The sequence below is a fragment of the Perognathus longimembris genome, chromosome 15 (assembly GCF_023159225.1).
Source record: "Perognathus longimembris pacificus isolate PPM17 chromosome 15, ASM2315922v1, whole genome shotgun sequence".
Lineage (NCBI taxonomy): Eukaryota > Metazoa > Chordata > Mammalia > Rodentia > Heteromyidae > Perognathus > Perognathus longimembris.
Window position 1 is genome coordinate 47,572,012 of NC_063175.1, and position 27,295 is coordinate 47,599,306.

Genomic DNA, 27,295 nt, shown 5'->3' on the forward strand with positions numbered 1-27,295 from the left:
CGGGAGAATGAGGGCAGACTAACAACATTTTCTCTCTGAATGAACCTGCTTCTCATCCTGCAACTTGGAATCCCACACCCCCTCAGTTCTGCTTCCCTTGCCCCTGAAGGGGGTGTCTGAGCTACCTCACATTTTGGTAGGTGGAGAGCTGGCTAGCAGAATAAGGAAAACTCTCCCAGACTTGTATTTTCTCCCAGTTTGTTCTAACACACCAAGAGTCCCTTGGGCTCTGACTGTCCCAGTGAGTTCTTCCCCTCAGCGTCTGTAAAGGTGGGGGTGAGGTACCCCCTGCCATCTTTCCAGAGCCTCTGCCTTTCTTACTTTTGTGAAGGGCGGTACTGAAGTTTGAACTCACGGCGTTGCACCTGCTGGGCAGGCAAGCTCAGAGCCTCCTCTCGCTTGCTGATTGCGCAGAGTTAAGACTCTCTCCGCAAGGAAAAAGAAAGGAATTTTTAAAAATCACGCTCTAGACTAAGCCCAACAAAGCCCACTAACCTTTAAGAGATTATTATCCTGCTGAACAATACCCAAACCAAAAATCTGCCTTTCCATCTCTTTGCTTCCCACAGTTCAAGCTCACCATCAAGTCAGTCCCAGGGCACTTCCAGTGGTGCCTCTATCCTTCCCCCACACCCCGGCCCTTCCATGATGACCTTGGGAAGTAAGGGAAGTAAGGCCTGCTTAGGAAGACGGTCCTAGAGGAAGAAATGGAATTTTTTTCTAATGCTCCCCTTCTATATACCATTAGCAACCGTATATTTCTCTCAGGCCACAGTAACAAATGTCCACAACCTGCCTAACGTAGAACTCCATCCACTTCCTGTCTCAGTCCTGGAGGCCAACAGCCTAAATGCAAGCATCCCCCCGGCCGTGCTCCCTCTAAAGGAGCTGGGGATGGACTTTGCTTGGTCTCTTTCAGCTTCTGGTAGCTCCCAGAAATCCTTGCCACTCCCTGAATTGCAGTTGCATCATACCAAACTCTGCCTCTGCTTTCCCGTGGCTCTCTTCCCTCTGTGTGTCCTCTCCATTTCTTATAAGGACATCAGTCCCTGGATTAGGGCCCACTCTAATCCAGTATGACTTCATCTTAACTAATTATAACCCCAAAGACCTTATTATTCAATAAGGTCACATTTTAAGCCCTAGGTGGACTTTTGAGTCGACACTATTCAACTCATTACCATTCTTTCCTCGGATTGCCAACTTCCAAATCTCCACCCATTTTGCATCTTCACTCAATACTGAAACTTTAGAACTTGACTGAGTGGTGTGAACTTGAGAATAGAAAGATCTAGAATTGAATTCTAGCAGGTAGATAATTAAAGGGAGGCTGACTCTCCTCTTGGAATTCAGTCCATAAAGAGTCGACATCATTCTTGTCACTAAGGCAGACTTCTAGGCCCTGTAATCAGCACTAGCTCCTTGGAGGTGTCCTAATGAAGACCAACCCACGGTGTGAGCTGGCTTGGTCCAGATGGGCCTCCATCTGCTCATGCACAGGCAATGAGCTGGAGTTCCTTATGTTTGTTGTTAGATTTCAACCCTGAACTAGAAATCTGGAAGACTTAGAGGTCAAGAGTTCTCACAATGATTAGTTCCCAACCAACCCCATTTAGGTTAATGTGAAATGTGAAAGCACTTCTTTTTAAACCATCACTTTAGAAAAAAAATGCCCCAAATCTTAAGATAGTATCAAAATACCTGTGCTGACTCAGAAAGATTGTTTTTCAAGCGTCAGCAGAAAGGGGAACTTACAGAATTTGCAATTTTACCTCCGTCCCCACCTCCCACCCCCACTCTGGCTCTGCCGAAGCAGTAGCCACAGTCAAGTGTCATTTTTTTTTTCATGTTTCTGTCCTGCCTTTTTAGTTGGATTTACTTCACTTGGACAAATAGATACTGTGTTTGTGCTGGGTCTTCAAAGATGAGTCGGACCCAGCGGCTGTCTCCTTGGAGTTTGTAGAATAATATCCTGGCTGGGCATATGCGGAAATGGAAAGAGCACAGAATGGGAGAAGGTCATCTGAGTTCTGGAATGGATTCCTTTGCAACCTATGTGGTTAATTGTTTCATTGCTTTGTTTCTCAAATATCTATGTCCTTCACCTTGTCCTATGTGGTGGAGAAACTTTGGTTTCCAGGCCAAGTCTCTGCATTCTTGGAACTTATATTCTGGTTACAGCAGCCAGCACTGTTCTACCAACAGAGAAGATCATTGGTGGTATAGCAAGAAAGCTATTACAATGATCCAGATGAAAGAATGAAGTGGATTGGGTTGTGCCCCTCTCAAGAGGTTTGTTCAGGTTGTAACTTCTGGTACTTGTAAACATGACCCCTTATTTGGAATCAGGGTTTGGTAGATGTAATCAAGATGACATCATACTAGAGCGAAGTGAGTACTAATTCAATGACTGACGCCTTTTTATTTTATATTATTTTTTGGTGTCAGTCCTAAGGCTTGAACTTGGAGCCTGGTCATTGTCCCTGAGCTTTTGTGCTCAAGGTTAGTGCTCTATCACTTTGAGCCACAGCTCCCTCTCAGGCTTCTTAGTAGTTAATTGGAGATAAGAATCTTGTGGACTTTCCTACCCAGGTTGGCTTTGAACCATGATGCTCAGACCTCAGCCACCTCTGAGTAGCTAGGATTACAGGCATGAACCATTGGTACCTGGCAACTAGAATCTTTATAAGAAGGAACTCTGAACATAGAGAGGAAGAAAGGCATATAATGATGGTATCAGAGAACGGAATGACTTATCTATGAGCCAAGAAACATCAAGGGCTACTTCCAACCACCAGAAGGAGAGAGGCACGGAATGGTTTCTCTCCATTTCTGATTGGGTGCTGGCTATCAGAAATGTAGAATGCCCCACCCCAGCAATGGAACAAATGTCCCCAGCCTCTGTTTTTCTTGGATCCTGCGTGGGGTCACTAGGATCAAGTGTCTCTTTGACCTCAGTCCTTTGGGTAAGTCACAGGCCAACAGGCTTCTGTGCTGTCTCTTCTCAGAGGCTCAGAGATGCCAGGAATCTTGCCCGGAGTTTAACTAGTCCAACCAGCTCAGCATGCATGAGCCAGGGTTGACAAGTGCCATCTTAGCCTATGACACACATAAAGGGTGTGAACTTTGAAGTACCACAGAAAACAGGAAAGTCAAAATGATCTGAATCTAGGCAGAAGGATGACAATGGAGGAACTGGCAGAGCAATATCTGCAATCTTCCTCCATGTTTCTTCTCATCCTTCTCTGGCCTCTGACCCTCTTGATGAAAGTAATTGAGAAGAGACACTGGGGCACCAGGGATAGGCCTCTGTGCTTGTAAGCGGGATTTCTTTTGCTGGCCTTGAACTTTGTCTAAATTCAAATCCCTTCTACGGGCTGGGAATATGGCCTAGTGGCAGAGTGCTCGCCTCGTATGCATGAAGCCCTGGGTTCGATTCCTCAGCACCACATATATAGAAAAAGCCAGAAGTGGCGCTGTGGCTCAAGTAGTAGAGTGCTAGCCTTGAGCAAAAAGAAGCCAGGGACAGTGCTCAGGCCCTAAGTCCAAGGCCTAGGACTGGCAAAAAAAAAAAAAAAAAAAAAAATTTGACAAATCCCTTCTACACCTCTTTGAGCCAAGCACCTGAATTTCTGGGGTTTCCAAAAGGTAACAGACTCATACACTGGATGAGTATGCTCAATAGCCCCAAACCTCCTAGCTTCCCACCAGTCTTTGTTTGTGCTATGCTTCCAAGAGTCCTCTTGAGGGAAAGATGGCTCCCGTGGAACTACCACCCAGAAATTTGAGCTGGAGGAATCTCAGGAGACCCTATGTGAGGTGATACATCAGTTTCCTGCCTACCATCTTCTTGTTGAAGGATGTTACACCATGCTTATCCTTTTCCTTAGCTTTCCTTCTGGCTCTGTCTTCATTCAAGAAGAGTCAAAGACTGTTCTTCATTGCCAGGGGATGGACTGGCAGAAAAACCAACCTACAGTCCAGATTCTGAGGCTCTCAGACAAACTTAGGGGGAACTTACAAGGTATTTGTAATAGTGAGAATATTTAGAGAAGCTGACTTTCCTAAAGAGCATGTAGGACTACTTCCTGTCATCACAGGTATGTGCTACATAGAACATCTATATGCTTTTTTCTATATATGTGGTGCTGAGGAATCGAACCCAGGGCTTCATGTATACGAGGCGAGCACTTTACCACTAGGCCATATTTCCGGCCTTTGGAACATCTATATGCTTAGGCCAGTCTCCCCACTAAGCAAGGAAGCCTGTGGCCTGAAGGCTGAAACTTGGCTTTGCTCATTGTTCCAAGCCTGGAACATAGAAAATGTTCTGACACTCAGTGGGTGTTCAGTAAATATTTGCAGGATGAACAAAGGACAGGAAAGAGCATTTTGTCCATTGATTTAAAGCAAGTCTGATTTTCATTAGAAGAGAGAAATCACTACCCTAGGGATGAATAGGAAGAGGAGATGGACTATGGCTGCACACAGAGCTTTCCTATTGGGAGGCAACAAGAGCCAGAGAAGACACACTACATGGCAAACTGCAGTACAGACAGCAGATTTCTGGTGCATCACAGAAAGCATGGGAGCCAAAAGACCTGAGGTCACGAAGATCAGGGTGACAGTCCTAGCTCAGCAGGGACCTCCATGAATCAACAGCTGTGGAAGAGGGGACAAAGATCTCAAAAAATAAAAACAACCCACAACTCAGAAACACTATTCCTGTGTTCTGCAAATTTGTGGCTCAAAATAGCCCTCCAGTAGAGTTACAGTAACAGTTTTTAGCCTTGAGTGTTGGTCTGAGCTTTATTCTAGTAACTTCTATTTGGTTGCTGTGTATACCAGCTTATATTCCTTCCATTGACATAAGACTGGTCAGAGAGACAGGATAAAGATCACATGGTTATCCATCTGTGAGGTAAATGAAGACTTCTGAACTCACTTTCCTCAAGGGTTGGTTAGGAGTTGTCCAAAAGTATTTTGAAGAGAGCAACTACGTGTTATGTGTTGGCATTTGGCAGGGTTATTTCCTTAGGCTGATGACAAGGCCCTATAACCTTCATAACATTATCATCTACATGTACAACTTTCAAAACTAACTGACCCTTGCTTTCCCCTAAAGACAATACTCTAACCTTAGTATCCTTAGCTATGACTGATTACATTGGAAACTCATCTGTTCAGTGAAAACTGGGTAGACCAGAACATCTTTAAAAAAAATTCTTCTTAGCAATTAGATTCACTTGTTATATGGATTTGAAAGTAATGAACCTACCTGCACACCTTTAGAGTATTTGTTCTGATTCACACATTTACAACCACAGTAGTTCGATGGCACTGATGGCCAAATCACATCAGGGTACCCACAATGGTTAAATCCAAACATTTTCTCCTCTTATTTTATATGATATCAGAAAACATAAAAATATTGAAAAAAAGGGTGGGGTGGGGTGGGGTCAAGGGGTAAATGAGTAAAGAGGAGAAAGAGGGAAATGCAGTCAAGAATACAAAATTAAGGGCTGAGGGCTGGGGATATGGCCTAGTGGCAAGAGTGCTTGCCTTGTATACATGAAGCCCTGGGTTCAATTCCCCAGCACCACATATACAGAAAATGGCCAGAAGTGGCGCTGTGGCTCAAGTGGCAGAGTGCTAGCCTTGAGCAAAAGGGTGGCAGGGACAGTGCTCAGGCCCTGAGTCCAAGGCCCAGGACTGGCAAAAAAAAAAAAAAAAAATACAAAATACAAAATTAAGAAAAGGAAGGGAAAGGGTGTGCTGAGAGGGATAGGTGAGACTATTGAGATGGGTGACACTGATTAAGGTGCATTAGCTTCATAAACTGCTTTGTTAAAGAGCAACTCCTTTGTACAACTATTTAAAGATAAGAATAATGCAGTTTAGACCCAAGCCCAGCTGCCTGAAAGGAAGGAATTCTCATATCTGATTTTGAATAGCACTGTTCTTTCCCAGTATCATCTACTCATGCTACTGTAACTTTAGTCTCCGTAGTCTGGAAGCAGCTATTACTAGGGGGTAAATGTATCAATATCATCTGGTGGGAAGTCACAGATCAGGGTTGTATGCACGTTCCCAAATGTGAGCTGTGACACCAGGGTCCCGAGAACCTCCTTTACATTTGCGGTGATGCTAAATTCCCAACATGGAGGGTGATATCCTGAGGACATCAGCTAACAGGTTTATGGCCGTAACTATGAAGGCCAAGGGTGTGTTCTCTTTTAGGAAGTTTACTTTTTTTAACTATTCATTAATTTACTCAAATGGGGGCTGGAGGAGTAGCTCAAGTGGTAGACTGCCCTGAATTCAAATCCTAGACTATACCTAGATTTTTTTTTTCAAATGAGTAATACACACAGAATACAGAGTACTAAACTCACAAAGTACCCAGGGAAAAGGTAAATAGGGAGAAGAAGTGTCCTTCCTACTCCCACACTCCGTTTCTGTCTCTTTCACAGGTATTGACAAGTTTATTTTAGTTCCAAAGAGAATCACGGAAGCCTTCCCTAAAACGGAATGCGCGAAGCCCCTGTCGGTGGAGGCTGGAGGCTGGAGTCCCGGCAGCCTCTACCCAATGGCCAGGCGTCACCACTTCCCATCCCAGAGCCCGGATAAGAGCAGGGTTTAGCTTGTGGGGTGACTGAGATAATGAACGGAGCTAACCCAAGCAGAGGGCTTAGCACAGCCCCTGGCACGTATTTGCACTCGGTGTGTGTCAGCTCTGCTCCGCGATTAGGCAAGGGAGCGCGGTGGAGGAAGCTGGGCCGGAAGGATGTGCACGGTCAGTGCTCTCTGGGGACGCCCTAAGCCCTGGTTACTCCCAGTGGAGGCATGGGAAATCCCTGGGAGTTGCTTAGGAAGGCGGGATCCCGGGCTTCCCGCACCTGCTGAGTCAGAAGCCCTGTGATGACAGGTCCCCTCTACCTCCCCCAGGGGGATAGGCCTTAGTGATTTCCCAGAAGCCTGAGGGCCAAGGATCCCAGCCCCTGGGGAACCTGTGCTGCTTTCTGTACCTGTGAACACGAGCCCTTAACCTTGGCATGATGAAAGCCCATGAGAAAAAGCTATCTCCACCCAAGACTGCCTTGCCCTGTTCTTCCATGTGTGATGTCTCAAGCCCAGTAACCTGGGACCTCAAGGAGGCAGGGAATGTGTCCTATTTAGTCCTGTAGCTTGCAGGTAACCTGATAGATGACCTGGGCCAGTGTGGCATGTTGTTTTTAAAGTGATATGAGAGGCATGGTGGAGCCTGCCCAACAAGCCACGGGGCTGCCAGGATGCCAACTGGGACACCTAAGCCCTGGCAGCAGTGGCTGCCCGAGCCAGACCTGGTCATGAGAAATCAGGCCTGGGAGCGTTGAGTGCTAAGAGGCCCGACAGGTCGCAGGTGACAGGGGCTGCTATCTGCCACTTGTACCAAACCAGTAGATCAAGGCTAGGAATACGTGGTAGATACAAAGTGTTTTGCTGGCTCATTGTAGAGAAAAGGTTCTTGGTGTAGTCTACCCAGGCTAGTATTGAACCCTGATCCTTGGATCTCAGTCTCCTGACTAGCTAGGATGACAGGTGCGAGCCACCCGGATGCCCTTTTCTTTAGAACAGAATTTCACACTTGAATACAGCAGATGCATGGTACTGCGCAATTGTCCAAACCCACAGAATGCATAACAGCAAGAGTGAGCCTTGAGCGGCTATAGCCATGCCGGAGCCTGGGCCTGTGACAGCCCAGATGAAATGTGGGAACTTCCTGTCCTTTCTCCCAGATCTGCTCTGAAAAATAATGACGTCTATTTTTGCTTCTTTTGGCAGTACTGAGGTTTGAACTCAAGGCCTCATAATTGCTACTCAGGTGCTCTACCAATTACCCACAGCTCCAGCTGCTTAAGTAAAGGTTATTTAAAAAAAAAAAAAAAGCTAGGTGCTGTTAGCGCCCACCTATAATCCTAGCTACTCAAGAGACTGAGATCTGAGGATCACAGTTCAATGCCAGCTTAGGTATGAAAGTCCAGGAGACTCTCGTCTCCAGTTAACGACCAGAAAACCAGAGTGGAGCTGTGGCTCAAAGTGGTAGAACGCTAGCCTTGAGCAAAAAGAGCTCAGGGACAGTGCCCAGGCCAAGTTCAAACCTCATGACAAAACAAAAGAAGGAAGGAAGGAAGGAAGCAAGGAAGGGAGAGAGGGAGAGAGGGAGGGAGGGAGGAAGGGAGGAAGGAAGGAAGGAAGGAAGGAAGGAAGGAAGGAAGGAAGGAAGGAAGGAAGGAAGGAAGGAAGGAAGGAAGGAAGGAAGGAAGGAAAGAAGGAAGGAAGGAAGGAAGGGGGGTCTTGTAGCCACACTCTTCCACCTTCATTACAGGAGGAAAAACAACTGAGCTTTTGTTTTTTCACTCTAGAGTTGGAAGATTTTTCTCAATTTGTCTTTCTAGATGCTAATTCTCAGTGGGCATGAATCTTAGATTGGTCACTAAAGGTATATAAAAACGACTGCTCCATAATTATACCTTTGTAGCTGAAAACAAATTAGTAGGATTCAGCTACTTATTTTGGTCATGATGGTTGTTTACTATGTTTCTGTCACACCTGCTGAGTCTAAATCCCTTTTACCAGGTGGTCCCAGCACACTGCATGCTGGTCTTCAACTCAACGTTTATTGAGCTCTTGTCGCTGTCAAGTACCAGTTGTGCTCAATAAAGCCAAATGTTGACTCACAAGGAATTTACAGCCTAGCAAAGAGACAAATCAGTACTGTCAGTCGCATCCAGGGAGATTCATGGGGAAGGTTCTGACGTCAGTAAAATAAAGAGCTATAGGACTAGGGAGGAAGGCACGAATCAGGACTGCATGGTCATTTGGGAGATTTTTTTTTTTAATCTCAAAAAAAAAGATAGGAAATAAAAACATTTAAAATGTAGGCCTTCAGACTTACTCAAGGAATATCCTGATGTTCGGGGGCCATGGGCAAGCTAACCTCCACAGGAGGCTGAACAAAGTTGTCTTACTTTGAGTCTCTCCAGCAAAGCAAATCCTGAGACAAGACCTTGTATGCAGTTAAGTTTGTTTAGGAGCTGATCCCAGGAAACATGGGAAGAGATGGGAAAGGCGAGCCAGGGAAAGTCCACAGCCAGTATCTGGTGTGTGAATGAATGAATATGTACGAGCGGATCCCACGGGACCCTCTAAAGAACGGTGTGACATATGCCTTAGAATCATTCCAGGAGAATCACAGGAGGCTGGGATTTGTCTAGCAACTTCTACCCCCATCGGTGAAGAGCTTTCCTAACTTCCAGATGCACTGCTGAGGGTGGCCAAGCAACCTCCTAGGACATGAGATGGGTTCTCAGGCAGTGGGAGCTGTCAGGAGCCGGCAACTCATAGGTGAATGAAGGAAATGTGAGACATGCCGTCACTAGCACCCGCCTCAGAAGCCATCAGCTAACCTCATAAATGGGCTGAGGGTTGGGGTCAGTCAAAGATTCTTTCACGTGAGTGATTAAGACTTTACTCTCAGCCAAAATTCAATGCCGTCATAATGCTTACCAGCTTCCATTGGTGCTGTGACAAACTGATGTCCTTAGGGAATATGAATTTGGGCATTTTTATTTTATGTTTTGCTATTTAGTTAAAATAGATGGGCCTTAGGCATGATCATTAACCTACTTAAGCCTTGTTGGCAGCTCATCATTTTATGAATTATGAGAAATACCAAATGTTGAGCCGTGGTACAGGACTAAGGTCACATAACATTCAGCGAATATTCTGTGGATGATAATAGCACCTCTTTCTTCCACTATCAGTGTAAATTATGACCAAGTACAGAGGATAAAATGCAAACTGAAAATGTACCTCCAAGACTGTATCATCACTGGGCTTTCTAACTATGACTGATAGGATTTGTGACTGATTGCTTAGTCAGAAAAATGCCTCACCAAATTGTCATCTACGATACATTCCATAAGCACAAAAACATCAACATTGTCTTCCATAAAAACATAAGAGTCTCCTAGAAAACAGATTAGCATCCACTATAAACTAGGTTCATAAGGTAACTGAGACTATAGGGAGATCCGTTCATAGTTTACTACTTCCATGCACCTAATGGTTCCCAAATTTCTTGGAGTTCTGACTGTAATTTTATGTTTTGGTCAACTCGAGCTACTATGATAAAATGCCACGGATTGGGTGGCTTAAAAAAGAAACAATGAATTCTTATCATTCTGGAAGCGAAGAAGTCTAAGGTCAAGCTACTAGCTGAATTACTTCTGGAATGGTCTTTCCCTGGCTTTTAAATGCCCCCAGCTTCTCATTGTGCTCTCACAATGGAAAACAGGGAAGAATAAGCTCTCCAGGGTCTCTTAGAATAATGGCATTAATCTCCCCCATAGGGCTCCCTCATAGCCTCATCTAACCATAATCACCCTCCAAAACTCCCTCCTCCTAATGCTACCACACTCATGGTTAGGGTTTCAACCGAGAAAAGCTTAGAGAGCACATACATTTAGTCCAAACACTTTGCTTATTAATCAACTTTCACTCTCGTGAGGTGGGAGACAGAGGCTTCTCACACACAACAGTCTCATTGTATGTTGCTCTAGAAAACGGGCAATAAGTAAATTTTTATCCATATCCATTGGTTCTATGTTTTATGATATGATTTCCATTTTGGAGCTCCCAGTGGGCTTCTGTCTAGCATAGTATCTGTTTCATGGACAAGCTACTTGCCTCAGAAATCAAAGGAGAGTATTTTCTCCATAACAATGCTGATTGTATCAGCACTGAAGATGTTGGCTTTCCCCTAAATGTTGGAAGTCCACTTTTACCATTAGCCCAGTTCCAGCATTGGATTTATTTTTTCATCACCTTTAAGTAGTTGTACAAAGGGGTTTCAATTCAACTTGTCAGTATGTGAGTACGATGCGGCTCAATCCACATCATCCCTTTGATTCTGTAGTCTCCATTCAGTTTGGTTTAGCTGCTTAGCTGATGGAGACTACAACCACACTGTTTTGATGACTGTTCTGTTATCCTTGGTCTCCACAGAGGTTGTTTTGATTTTTTTTCCATCCTCTATTAAACATGCAAATTCATCTGGCAGCATAGAAAAAGAAAGACCAGCAATGCATGTCTCTGTCACCTAGCTCCAATTAAAGGCAGTGGTGAGCGATTTGCGACAGGGACACAGCCCACACTCACAGCCAAGGGACCCTCCTCTCCCCAGCCGCCCCTCCTGCCACCCAAATTCCTGTCACCGCATAGGCCTCAAAATAAAACTCAGCTGCAAATGGCGCACCTGTTCTGGATTAGTTACAATAAATCAGGTCTGTGTTTATTTCAGTCACATGGACAGGTGAAGACCAGACCATGTTTATGGCCAGCCAACCGGAAAGCAGAGAAATATATAGATTTAGGACAGGGTATTTTTCCTCTTAGGGTTACGGATTCCATTTCACATGCCCTTTAGGACGTTGACATCCTGTTGCATCCAAACTCATCCAGTTCTTTACAGAACCATCTTGAGTTGCAGTAGTCACTTGGGGTCTATGCAATTAAGCACATGGTTTCTAAACCTTACTACCCAGACAGTCACTGAGAGACTTAGGAAAAATTTTGGTTGAAGCTAGGCACAGTGGTTCAGACCTATAATCCTAGGTACTCATGAGGCTGAGTGGGAGGATCAAGGTTGGACAGCAGTCAGGGCAAAATTTTCGAAAGATCCTATATCTCAACCAATAGAAATCTTGGTGCAGTAGTCTGTGCCTATTAACTCAGCTATGCAGGAAGTATAAATAGGAGACTTGAAGTCCTGGCCAGCCTTGGCCAAAAGAGACACATTAAAGGAAAAATAACAAAAGAGAAAGGGCTAGAGGCATGGTTCGGGTGGTAAGTGTCTACCTACCAAGAGTAAGGCCTTGAGTTCAAGGCCTAGTACTTCCATCAACAGCATCATCATCAAGCAGGTTCAGCAAGTGTGGAATAAAACTTAGAGGTCTATCTCATCAGGGCTATGGATACAACGAATCCAGGCATTCACTTTAAGAAACTGCTGTCGGGACTCAAAGCATAGTAGGTCCTTCTGCTTCACTGAACAGAAGGTGGCCTTGGGCCCCTAGAGCAGTGTTTTGGCTGGAACTCACACTACTGTAATGAACTGGGGTCGGAAAATACCAAAAGTGAACCAGTGAGGTGAAAATCCTCTCTAAGGCAATGAGGTCTCTCTTCTAGGTACTAACACGGAAGCTGTGCTGGTTGCTGTGTTGGTTCCTATGCAGCTTTTTCCTAGAAAGGGATCTTGAATAGCTGAACTTAATTATAGAATCTCAAGGAGGAAGGGAGAAAAAAAAAAGCCTTTCACTCAGCTTTGCTTTGGAAGCTTGGGTCCTTTCAAGATGTAACCTCCAAAGGTAACTCAAAATAGTCATTCTCCCACCCACTCCCAACACTCAGGCCTACTACTTAAAGATGGCTTCTACGCAGTAGGCGGGTACATGGCTTCCCAGACCTATCCTGACAGCAGATCAGAGATCCACTTCAGTTTTCACAGTCTCAGCACTCTTTGCCTTGCTCTAACTAAAGGGTGCCTGGCATTTACACTCAATGGTATACTTTCACATCCTCCCGGCCAGCCTCTGGCCAACCTGAGCTGCTCTAGGGAGTTCCTCAGCACATTTGTTGTTTTATTAGTCTCTAGTTGTAAAATGATGTGTTTCCTAACAAGCCTACAAGGAATGAGATTTTCTCCTAAAACTCTGGTATGTTGAGTGCACGATTTTCCAGAATGTGAGGAGTTTCAAGAATATGTACATCACTAGGGTAGAGATCTCTCTTAAATGCGAAGAATAGCCATTGCCACTGTTAGGAAAGTAGTATTGAATAACCTGATGTTTTGTCGCTTGACTAAAATTGTGGGGAAAGGGCTCTGGGATCCCTCAGAAAGCCCTTCGGGATGTGTGAAACCTTTAGGTTTCTGCAGTCTGGGTTGTGCGGTAGAATTCAGAGTCCTTAGGATGACTCCAGCACCCACTCCATATGAGCTCCAAACGCTTACCAAGCTGTGCTTCAAGTTCGCTGGGATAAGACAAGGCCTTCACCAAGGCACACATCCTGAAGCCTGCTCTAGAACCACTGTGCTGACATCGGGGCAGGCACTGGTCATGTGTATATTTAGAAGGCACCACACCTGGTTCTGAAGCACAGTCAGGACCATCAGCCTTAGAAGTACAGAGAATAACTTGGGAGCTTCTGAAATGCTCAGGGCTCAAGCCACGCAGGCAGCAGATTTGATCAGGTGGGAATCAGGCAGCTTCCAGGTGAGCCCAGGTATGCTGCGGGATCGGAACAATGCTTAAGCTTGGGTTTTTTTGTTTTTTATTTATTTTTACAGTGCTGGGGGTCAAGTCCAGAGCCTCAAACATGCTCAGCCCTTGTTCTGGTAGTGAGCTACATGCCAGCCCTCTTAGGACCTGTTCTAATCCGAGGAAGATCGTGCATTCTGTAGAACAGGGCTGAAAGTTCAGTGAACATTGGAATCGCCCATGAAAAAGGTTCAAATGCAGATTCTGATCCATTTGTGCAGGTACGGGGCTGGAGAGCTCCCTCTTCTAACTAGCTGGTCCACAGACTGCACAGCAGGTTACAAGGCTTGAGACGCTAATGCCTTTTCCTTGATTATTTAACATCGAATGACTTTTTATTTGATTATTTAATGCCAACCAAGTACCAAGACCACAGTGAGCCTGGCCATTGACTAACCTTGCCCACCTAGGGTGGCTAATGGTATTTGACAGAAGTGGCACAGCAGGCTTTGTGATTAAATACAAAACAAATGTTTGTGTGACTCTCTGGGTCAGGCATGGAGTGGTGCTGACCGGAGGCTAGACCGCCACATGTGGGAGAGATGAGCCAGTAATCCTTGGCCCTACCTGTCAGCATCGTCATCATTGCAGAGGCTGGCTTATCAACCCGCTGGAGCGATTGTTTTCACAGTTGCCATTTTGGAGGAGATAGATTTTGTTTGCCACATGAAATGCAACTAAAAGGCACACATTTTCATCACACGATTCCGAGTTGTGCAAATTGTAAAACTTACCAGTTGCTTATTTCTGAAACCACAGAAAGCAAAACTACAGCTAAGATGGAAGGGATAACAGTATGAAGAATGCAAACAAGAAGGCTATGGGTTTCTCTGGAAATTGCAGTTAGGGATAAGAAAAGCAGTCTGAAGCTCCCTGCAGGACCTTGGCCTTGATGCACCAGGACATCTAGTAACAGGCTAGCAATGGTATTCTAGACCAGAACGTGGCCACTGTCCACCATGCACCTGAGAAGATGGGTCACTTTACAGATGAGGAAACTAGCCTCTATACCTGCTTTGCTTCTCAGAGATAGACAAAGGCAAAATGGCAGAAGTCTCTCAGTGGATAGATGTGGTAAGGCCTTCTTGGATCTCAGCAGCATTTTATAAGAGTTTAGAATAAACTCACTAATAAAGCCAAGATTGTATGTGAATTGCCAACATTGACAAGGTATCAAAGGTTTAGAACAATCTAGTCCATTCCCAGGGCCAGAAGAACCAAAGCAAGCTCATTGCATCTGCGGAGAGCTTACAGCAGCTTCTTGTATATAAAGAAAATCAGGAAGCTAAAGACTACAAAGTAACCGTGATCAATGATCATTAGAAACATTGAACTAGGCTTATTATCTTATATTTTACAACTACTTATTCAATGACCCAGTGTCTACTATGTGGCAGGCACTATTTATTTCAGTTATTTGGGATTTATCAATGACAAACTACACAGAATAAATTCTCTCCTATCATGGAGTTCATCCTTTATGGTTAGTGGTAATTCTTGGTCAAGAAGATTCTTAACTACCAGAACTTGAGAGCACATCCTCATACTGTACATTTACAATCTATAATCCCAAACACACACACAAAAAAATCTCTCTGGTATGAAGTTGAGCAGTTATGCAAAAAGACAGACACAGCACTTTGGATTTAAGAGTAAAGATGATCTTATCCCAGTGTGGCTAGGGAAAGAAATTTAAGATGGGTGGATTGTCAGGGCTTGCCTCTAAGTTGGATGAAGAAAGTAAGCTCAAAACCAAGGTGAAGAGCTGGCGGTGTGACTCTTGAAGAGGATTCAAGTTAGCCTGGGGTAGCCTTTCAGTTTTCCACTCCCAAACTGGAATTAGCTTTGGAATCTTCCATAAATGTAGAAGAACTGGGGGCTTTCCAATACTAGGTTGGGTAAGTACTATTTCAGGACAAATTGTAACAAGATGGCTTTGCATTGTAGAAGAGAGAGAGAAAGGCAGGAAGCAGGTACATCTAGAGACATAGATATTCTGCAAGATACTCTTGGTTGAAAGGCGAAAATTTTAAAATATGGATTTTTTCCCCAGAAAGTTAAAAGCAATATGCAGATGGAGATTTAACTATTAAAAGATAACCTGCTGGCCATTTTCTACAAAAAGACAGCCCAAGGTAAGTGAATCAGACAAGACACAAGAGTGGATAATTTTTTTAACATTATGCATAACTAAGATCTTTAACCATCATAAATCTTCAGGTTTGAGAATAAATGCTTAAATTATTGTTGGACATAGTGATGAAAAGATGCACCTTCCTTCCTCCTTTCTTTCCTTCCCCTTCCTTCCTTCCTCTCTTCCTCCCTCCCTCCCTCCCTTCCTCCCTCCCTCCCCGTCTCTCTATTCCTTTCTGCCTGCCCAAAATTACAAAAAGTTTCCTTTAATTCCCAATGCCACCTTCTTCCCATTTCTATACCACATTTGCAACAACCATTAGCCATTTGCTGTTTCTTTGATCATATTTTATAGTATCTAAGAAATACAGACGCCTCCAACAATCATCTTAGTAACTTTTTGCACAGATAAAAGAAACTGCGTGTTCAAATCTGCCAATCCCAGTGGCAAAATGCTTCTGCTCTAATCCAAAGGAAGTAAATACCACAGCTATAAAGATCTCATTTCCAACTGAAGTCTGCAGAGAACTGCTCTTGGATACTGAGCCTCAGTGAGGGTTCTGGCTGTCCCTTGAGGGCGAGAGGTCATTTCTGTCACTGACCTGCAAGGTGAGACACAGTCCTGCTCCCTACAGAAAATGCCAGCTCTGTGTTTGGCCTTCTGAACAGGAACGCTCATGGTTCTGTGATAATCATCCTAGTCACAACACAAAGGCCCAGGTCAAGATGGGATTGGTTTGTGCTCAAGAATGAGACGAGAGGGCTGGGATGTAGCTCAGTGGCAAAGTGCTTGCCTAGCAAGTGCAACGTCCTGGGTTCAATCCCCAGTACCAAAAAAAGAAGAAAAAAAAAGACAAGAATGAGATGAGAGAACATAAGCAAAAGAGTTCCATAGGAACTCTGAGAGATTGCACAGAAGAGATGAGAGTGGGCCAAGAGATGCTTATTTTATTTAGCTCCATCACCAGTATAGGATGAAACTACTTATTCTACCTCATCCTCCAACCTTTAATAATACAAATAATTTCTCCAATGAAACCCTCTGTGAGTGGATAAAATAACTGCGAAAAAGCACTTAACTTTCCAAGGAAAGAACTTCATGAATAAAAGATGAAATGCTACATTTATCAGTTGGAAAAAAAAATGAACTCTGTCACTTTTTATGTCAGTATTTGACCAACTCACCTACTAAACGTATCTTGAGAACATATCTATGCTTACCTATGTGTGTACTGCCAAGTAGTATGTTTGAAGAACTAAATAGGAGTAAAACTGGCTTGCATGAAAAAAATAAAGTATGAATGTGGCTTTATCTGATTCATTTGAAAGAACAGAATGGCTCACTCTGTCAGAAGCTACCTTGGTTCTAGAGATTTGTAGCTTGGCTATTTTGTGACAGGGTCTTTAGAAATCAGTGCGTCAATTTCTTCTGGTTTCAAAGAGAGTGATCAATAATTTTGCATTGGGAATTATTTTTCAGAAAATCTGTAAAAGTAACATTGGATTGCAACTACAAAATTGGAGGAAAGGGGAGATGAAGAATAGTAAAAAATTGTTCATAAATAACATTTAGACCATTCTGAAAATCAAATTGTGATCATATTGTAGCATTGGTCCAAAGCTCATTTGGAATACTTGAATATAAAAAATAGTGTTAAATAAAGCATTTTTGCACATTAATTATTCCAGTGAACATAATTTCATCACTTTAAAATGAGTATTAAAAACACCCCAAATCAGGGAAGAAAGAATATATTTCTAGGGCTGGGGATATGGCCTAGTGGCAAGAGTGCCTGCCTCATATACATGAGGCCCTGGGTTCGATTCCCCAGCACCATATATACAGAAAATGGCCAGAAGTGGCGCTGTGGCTCAAGTGGCAGAGTGCTAGCCTTGAGCAAAAAGAAGCCAGGGACAGTGCTCAGGCCCTGAGTCCAAGCCCTAGGACTGGCAAAAAAAAAAAAAAAAGAAAGAAAGAATATATTTCTACCTGGCAGTATTTTCCTGCCCCTTTTGAGGTTTTTGTGGTGTAAGAGAAGCAAAATAAAGTAAATGCTAATCAAAAACATGTTACCAGCCGTGCAGTCAGCTTCGTCTACCTTCTCCAGAATCACAAAGCAAACCTGCAAGTCAGTTAGACCCCCTAACACTCCTTTTCCTTTGGGCTATTGATTCTGACAAAGGCAAAACCCACTGCTTTCAAAACATATCGGAAGAATGACCCCAACACATGTTGTTCTCCTTTAAAGGCCATGCCCAAAACATTGGCTTGAGAAACTTTCTGAATAGCGGACACTGCCTAGTAAAACACATGCAGTGGACAAAATATCAGGTTTCTTTTTCCAGCTGTCCAGAGCCCCATTAGTGCTTCTCACTTCCATCAGCCTTTTGCTATAATTAGGAGGGCTGAGGGTTTATCTGGGCCTTTTTCAAAACCAGATTTCCTTCCTAGCAGCAGCCTAGCGGCTGTCGTTTGCAAGTACCTTGATAGTACTGGAAGACTTATTTTGATTTACACTATGACACAGAAATCGCGATTATGAACACACACACACACACACACGTGTGCACATGTACTCATGCACGACCCTGTCAGCAGCAACACCACCGCACCACCTTTTCTCACAATGTTGCAGAAGGAGAGTTACCTGAAGATGATGGCTGTGGTCTGGAATTCGGTGTGTCTCAAATAAGTCATAAGCCTGCACCCTTTCTCCCTGGAAGCGTGGGTCCTCTTCCTTGGAGAGTGAGTCTCGCTCTGTCGTGGGGGATGTAGCACAGGATCGGAGGTGGAGGTGGGAATTCTGACGGCGATGTCTAGCTTTGGTGTGCAAAGTCTGTTTTTGATTGCTCTGGGTCCGGGGGTGAGTCCTGGGTTCCTGGGAAGGGGGATTTAGGGTTCCCTCTGGGGAGCTTTCCTTCCAGATTAGCTTCTTGGCATTTCCCTTCATTCTGGGGCACCCTCCTTTGGTGGGTCTCGGGGTGCCCCTCCTGCTTCCTGCATGTCTTTCCGATGTCTCCTCAGCCGGGCTCACGGGACTCTGCTTCATCTCTGACGTGCCTGACCCCCCAGACAAAGGCTTCCCCTCTGCCTCTCTCGCTGCCTTATCCTCGCGGAGCAGGTCGTCCCGGGTGGATTCCTCTCCTGCGTGGTGGCTGTCTCTGGTTTCTCCTTGAATTCCTGGACACGCATGCTCAGCCACCTCGAGAGCACTGGGGAAGGGAGCCGCTGCTCCGTCCTGGTGAGGGCCCAGGGTGAGGGTCATGCCTCTCGGTGGGGCTGAAGGACTGAGCATGGAGGCTCTGCTGCTCCCGATACCCACTCCTGGGGACTGTGAGTGATCACCGCGGAAGCCAGGGGTGGCATCCATAAGCTCCCTGTCACCCGACACCTGAGGCCCACAACCCATTTCACTGAGGAAACGCTCACCCCCACCCAGGCCACACTCGCTCAATTCCAGCTCTTCGTCATCGCTTTCGAATAAAAAAGCACGCCCAGTCCCTTGCAGGCTCCCTTGCCAAACTGCATTAGAGGAATCCGTCATCACATCGGAACATTCCAGATACTCCAGGTCATCATCTGAAAACTCCTCTGTGCAGGTTAAGGTTATCTCTGGGCAAAGTTCATAGTCGCTGTCCGAGTCTCCGCTGGAGAGCTGGTGGGGGAAGTGCCGGGAGCCCGCTGGGCGGTCATCTGGGTAAATGCCCGCAGTCGCCTCGGACAGCGGGAGGCTGAAGCTGATGTACTTGTGTGCTTTGGGGTTTGGATGACTCGGGGTGGAGGGCTCTTCATGAGGGCTGTCATCGCGTGGGCCATCATCTGTGGAATGCACTGTCCGGTGCTGATATCTGACACAGCTTCCAGGAGTATTATTTGAAGGAAGGGAACTGTCTCCCGTGTTCCTTGGATCAGAAGCCACTGCAGTTGGCCTCGTTCCTCTAACATCGAGGGGATTGTCAGAGGCCCGTGAGCCATTGTCAGGATCGGCCAATACCTGGGGTGAGTGTAAGAGGTCGTTGAGTTTGGCGGGGGAGGAATCGGGTGACGTGGGAGTCTCTGGGGAGATGCTCTCTCCTTCCTTACAAGGCTGTTCTTCCTCATCCGTGTCTCTTTCACATGTCTGCCCCGTGCCACCCCGACCTCCCCCGGCAGGAGAAGCCGGTGGGGTTTCTGACGCAGACTCCACCTCCAGAGAAGCAGAGCAGCAGACCATCCCCAGGTCGTTTCTGGCTGACACTTGATAAACGGCAGCATCGTGCTGGGTACAGCTAGGATAGAGAGAGCACACAGGTAAGTCTGCCCCTGAATAGCAGCATTGCTCCTGTCACCACCGCCTGTGAGGAAATGGCTGTCATTTGGCCTCCTGCTTGGGAAGCTCTGTGATGCCTCTGGAAATGGGCTGCTGTCCTCAGAGGCAGATGTCCCCACCCACTCCCCCCAGACTCCAGCTGCCGCCCCCCCCCCATGCTGAACCCCTCAGAGTCTCAGAATTTTCTCTAGCAGCTTCCCCAATCTGACCCCGCAGTGAAAATGCTGACAGTTTCTTAGACAGATGGAGGAGATGTTGGGGATTCTAATTTCTTCTTGCCTTTTAAAGTCATCTTTATGTTGTGAGACTCTGAAAGAGCATTATCTTTCTGGAGTGAGACATTGTACCCAAATAACTAACGCGTTCTGTCTCATGGTGGATGTGTCCACAGCAGCTCTTTTTGAGATGGTGTGAAGAAGATAGGTTTCTTGCCAAGAGACTATAAAAACCACAATGGCGGGCTGGGGATATGGCCTAGTGGCAAGAGAGCTTGCCTCGTATACATGAGGCCCTGGGTTCGATTCCCCAGCACCACATATACAGAAAAAGGCCAGAAGTGGCGCTGTGGCTCAAGTGGCAGAGTGCTAGCCTTGAGCAAAAGGAAGCCAGGGACAGTGCTCAGGCCCTGAATCCAAGCCCCAGGACTGGCCAAAAAAAACAAAAACAAAAACAAAAAACAAAAACCACAATGGGATTATGTGTTTGAAGGCCAGTGTCACTTCCTCCTTGATTTAACGTCACAAAAAGATCTAAATCACAGCCATAAGTCCTGTTGGCTGGAAACCCCCATCCACATGTCACCCCGACTAACATACAAGCCAGGTGTTTGGCCTTGGTTCATCAAGGCACAGAATTCTGGATCAGACTGAGCCTGCACTCCCTGTTCCAGGAGGGATGGCTCTCCTTGGTTCCTCCCTTTTCTAACTGGAGCCACATGAAGCCTGGCCCTGGCCCTGCTTTCCGGACTCCTTTCCTCAGTCCCAATGAAAGCTTGTCACCCTTGTATAAGTTACACTCTTACTTATTCCATTTGACCTCTTGGGTGAAGCTGCTGACTTGACTGAGGTCAACAGACAGGAGCTACGGGTCTCAGACTCAGAAGCAATGCTTAGGTGTTAACTATCTTTGACTGTCCTCTGTGTAAAATACACCCAACTGTTGAATTGGGGAGGGGTGAGTGTCAAACAGCTACCATCCTCCTTGTCTTCTCTCTCCTCAGTGAAGGAAACCCTTCGCTTCCTCAAGCCTATTCATGCACACAAGCCTTCTGCCATTGGTGCTTGCCCAGATAGGCTTCATTTTCAGATGTCAGAGACTCATTCCGGTATTAACACTGTCTCCTTTAGTTGATAACCTGCCTCCTTAGAAGCCACCGTGGCTCAAGCTTAGCCATGATCTTCAGCTGTTATCAGGCTCTGTTTCCAGCCAATGACACCAGGAAACTGAAATTTAAGGCAACTTTTAGGTGAAAACAGTACCCGTCCCTCACCACTTCACAAATCGATTCTGATTCCAGTAAGAAAACAAGTGTGAAGGGGCTTCATAAAAGCATAAATTCTATGCCATATGTATTCTCCAAGGACATGAAAGTACCAAGACCAATTAACCTCTGGTCTCAAGACGCAAGCAGAAGAACCACTAGAGATCCCCACTTAAAATTCAAGGTCAGCCAGGTACTGATTGTTCACACCTACAATCCTAGCTACTCAGGAGGATGAGATCTGAGGATCTAAGTTCAAAGCCAGCCTGGGCAGAAAATTCCATGACTCTTATCTCCAATTAACTAGTTAAAGAAAAAGAATGGAAGTGGAAGTATTGCTCAAGTGGTAGAGAATCACCCATGAGTGAAAAAGCAAGGGAATAGTTTCTACACCTTGAATTCAAACCCTAGTACCAGGATACACACACACACACACACCCCTCCCACATCAGAATCCCATGGCTCATGACTGTAATCCTAGTTACTTCAGAGGTAGAGATCGGGAGAATCACAGCTAGAGGCCTTCTGTTGAGACCTTAACTCGACAGAAAACATCCATGAGTCTGTCATCCCATTGTGTAGGAAGCAGAAATAGGGGATCACAGTCCACACTTGCTTGGACAAAACATGAAACCCTTTATGAAAAATAACCCCAAGCAAAGAGGGTTGGAGGTGTGATTCAAGCAACAGAGCACATGCATTTTAGTTGGTAGAAGATTTACAATCCATTCTAAGTACACTAAATAAAGTGGAGAGGGACTAAATTATGTACAATTAACTTCTCACTGGTTAATGAGTGCCTGTGAGTTATGCTTAGTGGTTGACACATAATTATCTCTAAGCATCATACAGAGGAAGGGGAGAAAATTAGGCAAAGAACTCAGCATATGTTGAATGCTTACTAGGTTAAACATCTAGCTGTTCTCCATGTACAAAACTGAGGCTCAGCTGGGTCCTGGTGGCTCGTGTTTGCAATCCTAGCTACTCAAGAGGCTGTCATCCAAGGATTTTGGTTTGAATTCAGCGGGAGCAGAAACTGCACAAGACTCCATCTCCAATTAATCAGCAAAACTCTGGACTGGAGGCACCACTACCGTGGTAGATCACTCAGCAATCAAACTGAGTGGCCAAGTGAGAGTCTAAGGCCCTGAGTTCAAGGTCTGGTAGTGCCCTCTCAACACACACACACACACACACACACACACACACACACACACACACACACACACACACACACACCATCAACTCAGGCTCAAAGTCGGGAAGTACTTTCCCTAAAATGACAAAGCTAGGAAGCAGCAGAGCTGAGATGAGCGGAGTTTGGAACTCTGAAGCCTAGCTTAGTGCATGCTGTTAGAAAAATGACATGCAGAGAGGAGGAACAGGATGCAGACGCCATTGTGCCTATAAAGTGTTTCTGTCTTCATCTTGATCAGTCATTTGGCAAACATGTGGAGAGTGCGTACTGGTGAATGGCTTTAAGTTAAGAACAGAAGGTAATCGGTGGCATAAATTTCCTCGAGAGGGCAACCATAGATCTGCTCTGGGCCAAGCTGTGCTGTGCACACAGGGGAAAGGCAGCTCACAGAAGGGACTTCCAGCCACCGCAGTTAAAATGACGTGAAGCCAGTGGAGGTGTAGAATCTTCACAAGGTGCTGGCAGAGAGATCTGTGTGCCCCATCGTGATTTTCCAGGAATGTGAAAAGGCCCAGAAGAAATTCCCTGAACAATTAATTGAGTTCCATCCTTGGGTATCTTGGCAGAGAGAAGCAGAAGCATTCCTCCACCCTGCTTGGCAAGTCTTCATTGAATTCTCCAGGTTCCTTCTCAATTAATTATTTCCTTAGTAAAGTAATCAAGGCCTGTGTTGTTGTAATTGACAGGGCATCTTCTGATTTAAAAACCCCAAATCAGTCTAACCTAAGGGTTCTGAAAGCACTTTGGCATCAACACTCTTTTATACTATGAAAAAGATCTGACCCTAGTACTGCCACCACCCAGCACCCTGAAAAAAACACACAACAAAACTGGATGCTGGGGGCTGGGGATATAGCCTAGTGGCAAGAGTGCCTGCCTCGGATACACGAGGCCCTAGGTTCGATTCCCCAGCACCACATATACAGAAAAAAAAAACGGCCAGAAGCGGCGCTGTGGCTCAAGTGGCAGAGTGCTAGCCTTGAGCGGGAAGAAGCCAGGGACAGTGCTCAGGCCCTGAGTCCAAGGCCCAGGACTGGCCAAAAAAAAAAAAAAAAAACTGGATGCTGATGGGTCATGCCTATAATCCTCACTTGAATGATCAAAGTTCAAAGTCAACCTGGGAAGAAGTTTGAGATACTACATCTCTAATTAACCAGCAAAATGCTGGACTGGAAGTGTGTGCTAAGATGGTAGAACACCATCTGTGAACAAGAAAGCTAAGCAAGTGAGGCCCTGAGATAAAATCCTAGAACCAGGGGCTGGGAATGTGGCTTAGCAATAGAGTGCTTGCCTAGCATGCATGAAGCCCTGGGTTCAATTCCTCAGCACCACATGAACAGAAAAAGCCAGAAGTGGTGCTGTGGCTCAAGAGGTAGAGTGCTAGCCTTGAACAAAAAGAAGTCAGCAACAGTGCTCAGACCCTGTGTCCAAGCCCCAGGATTGGCAAAAAAAAAATCCTAGAACCAGCAAATGAATATAATTAATTAATCAGTTGAAACATTCCAAGGAATATTTATGTGGCTTTTCTCGAAGATATAAATATTTACCATATTGAAATTAAAAGAAAAAAATTATTAATTCAGTTAAAAATAAAACCATGTTCTCTGTGCATCTCCTTTATATTAACAATTAAACATAAATTCATTATGCATTAGCACAAATAACATGTTTATGAAAAATAACTATGTTTTTCTAAAACATAGCAAAATTTTGTGGGTGGTATTGCATTATATTTTTCCAGATTATCTTTTGTATAAAGCTTAATAAAAGAATAGTGGGTTTATATCTATTTCTGCATTTGACAGTTTTGGTTAAAGCAAATCTGGCCCCACACAGATAAACAGAAAGAAAATGCCAGAAAGAGAGGAAGGCGCTCACTAAAAAATGGGACTAAATTATAGTTGGAAGAGTTTGGATTTCATCACCAGCAATCAATACTTTTAGTTCTTGCAGTGCTAGGCTTACTTTGCTCATCCTAGAGAAAATATCTACCGAATACCCAAGGCCAAATAACCATCATTTGCCCATTGTTTTTCCAAGTAAAACTTGGACTCTGTGAGAAAAGCAGCAGTTCTGCTTGCAAGGACAATCATAATAATAATTCCTCATCTCAAGGAATTCCCACGGCAAGAGGACTGTGCATAGCTATTCCATTCAGTCACAGGTAGAAAAAGGACCTTTATTGAGTTACCAAGATTTAATCAAATGAGTCACCTTTACTGATGTCTCATTGGCATTTTTAAGTAAAACTCATTGTTGTTTTTAACTGGCAATTAAGAATTCTGTCATAGTTAGTACAGTTTGAGACTGCTGCTTGAGTCATGTAAGGACCTGGCTTTCCCTCACTATTATTTCCCATCAGTGCATCTGTGAACACAGTGAAAAAGGCAAATCATGTTTTGAGAGGTGTGTGTGTGTGTGTGTGTGTGTGTGTGTGTGTGTGTGTGTGTGTGTGTTTTCCAGCTCTGGGGCTTGAACTCAGTGCCTCAAGTGCTCCCTTGGCTTTTTTGTTTGTGATTGGCTAGTGCTCTACCAAATGAGCCCCTCTTCCACTTGTGGCTTTCTGCTGGCTAATTGAAGATAAGAGTCTGACAGATTTGTCTGCCCAGGCTGGCTTCAAAGCAAGAGTGTCAAATCTCAGCCTCTTGGACTGTTAGGATTATAGGTATAAGCCACCAGCACCCAGCTATGTCCGAGTATTTTTTATGACAATGGTTTTGACCTAATAGAACTTCCCAAAAGGCCTGAAGGATCCACTAGAGGTCCGTGGAACACAGGGGCGAACCGCCAACTGCAGCCACTAGCCAACAAAAGCTGGGACAATAGCATCCTCTCACAGCCCAGCACGGGTTGTTGGACCTTGGTGGAAGGAGGGGCCTTCACCTGGAGGAGGGGCTGTGTTGCTCCAAGTGATCATTCATGCACCCTCCGAGGCAAATGACTTAATCGATGGTTTTCAAAGGGAAAAGAAGCCTTCTGTCCGGGATCCATTCCCCAGGGTCTTCATCCCTGTAGCCAGGAGCACCGAGGGAAGGAGACTGCAGCCTGTCTGAGCTCGCCCATCTTGCCTGCAGGGCGGGCAAGAGCACTCCAGAAATAACCTCACAATCACATTTGTGTCCTTCTCTGCTGCATAGCACCAGGTTCAGGTCATAACACTTTCTTAGGCTCCGTGTCTATTTTTATTACCTGCCTGCCTGACCTTAATGGGTTATTTAGAAAAACTGAGGAAATAAGAGAGGCTTTGGTGATTTTTGTGGGTGTGATGGCAACTGAGGCCAGAGCATGGGGCATGCTAAGCACCATGCCCCAGGAGGCTATGTCAAGACTTGGTTGCTGTTGCTGTTGTTTACAAACTCCAAAAGCTAGATTTGCCATTGAAATCAATGAATTAAAAAAAAAAAGGAACAAAATTTCTCAATCATATTTCCTACAAGCACTAGACACATTTCATGACAAATAAGTAGATGCCTTGTGTGTTTACCAGTTCATTCAGTAATTTATTCAACGGCGGTTGACCCGTGTATCTGAAAATGACCGGAAGCTCAGAAAATGACCGGAAGCTCAGAAAAGGCCTATTTGCCTGTCTTGTACTTGGGTCCTGCCACTGTGCTCCTTTATATCTCCAACGCTGGGTGATTAAAGCTGCAACTCAGGCTGGGGATATGGCCTAGTGGCAAAAGTGCTTGCCTTGCATACATGAAGCCCTGGGTTCAATTCCCCAGCACCACATATACAGAAAACAGCCAGAAGTGGTGCTGTGGCTCAAGTGGCAGAGTGCTAGCCAGGGACAGGGCTCAGGCCACCTGAGTCCAAGCCCCAGGATTGGCAAAAAAAAAAACAAAAGCTGCAACTCCGTGGCTCCTGTGGCCTCCAACTTTCAGTTGTGTTTGACCAAAGAAATGGCGGAGATTGGAAGGTGGGAAGAAAGGAAAAGCCAGCCTTGGGTGGCCTTCCTGGGGAATAAGTGTATATCTTTGGCAGCTCAAATTTCCATAGAATGCTCATCAGGGGCCCAGCCTTTGGCCTGTGACCTGTGACCTGTGACCGACACTGCTAGTCATCCTTCTCTCTTTGTCACTCTATCCCAGGAGATTATGGCTACTTTCTGAAGATAATCTCTGGGTGAGCTCATGGTTGAGTACTTGGCTCCTTGAAAATAGTCTTTGTCTTTCTAATGGATACAGACAATTACTTTTTTTTTTTTTTTGCCAGTCCTGGGGCTTGAACTCAGGGCCTGAGCACTGTCCCTGGCTTCTTTTTGCTCAAGGCTAGCACTCTGCCACTTGAGCCACAGCGCCACTTCTGGCCATTTTCTATATATGTGGTGCTGGGGAATCGAACCCTGGGCTTCCTGTATTAGAGGCAAGCACTCTTGCCACTAGGCCATATTCCCAGCCCCCAGACAATTACTTGTTTTTAACTGATGTTGAGTCTGAAGCAGAGAAAAACGTGACTTAAGTTACCTAGTTAAAAATGTGTCAAGAAATGATAATGTGTTGGCCAGTGTAGAGAAGATAAAGATATTTCTTTCAGAGGCCTTTTCCTCAGGATCTTCCAATACAATAATGGTGGTAAAATAGCTATACTATAGGATAATCTCTGCCAAGTGCCATTACAAACCATGCCAATTATAGGGACTGTGGATGGAAGGCAAGACAATAAGGGAAGTTTCCTGGGGAATTTAGCACCTGAAGCACATGTAGGACATATATGGAATGATTTGGGCAGGAAAAGTGATTTGTACCTGGGATTGGGCGAGGATGTTAGTCACACCAGGAGTAGCCAAAAAGTAGAAGGCGCTCCAGGCCCT

General features: G+C 45.1%; 1 protein-coding gene across 3 annotated transcripts in view; it reads right to left on the reverse strand.

The window, feature by feature from the left end:
• Positions 1-27,295, reverse strand: part of Alpk2 (alpha kinase 2) — a 107,193-nt gene that overhangs the window by 51,126 nt on the left and 28,772 nt on the right. For all 3 annotated transcript variants that reach the window (XM_048363515.1, XM_048363514.1, XM_048363513.1), the window contains one exon: positions 18,143-19,763. In XM_048363515.1, coding sequence (XP_048219472.1) covers positions 18,143-19,763 — 1,621 coding nt within the window. The remainder of the gene's footprint in view (positions 1-18,142; positions 19,764-27,295) is intronic.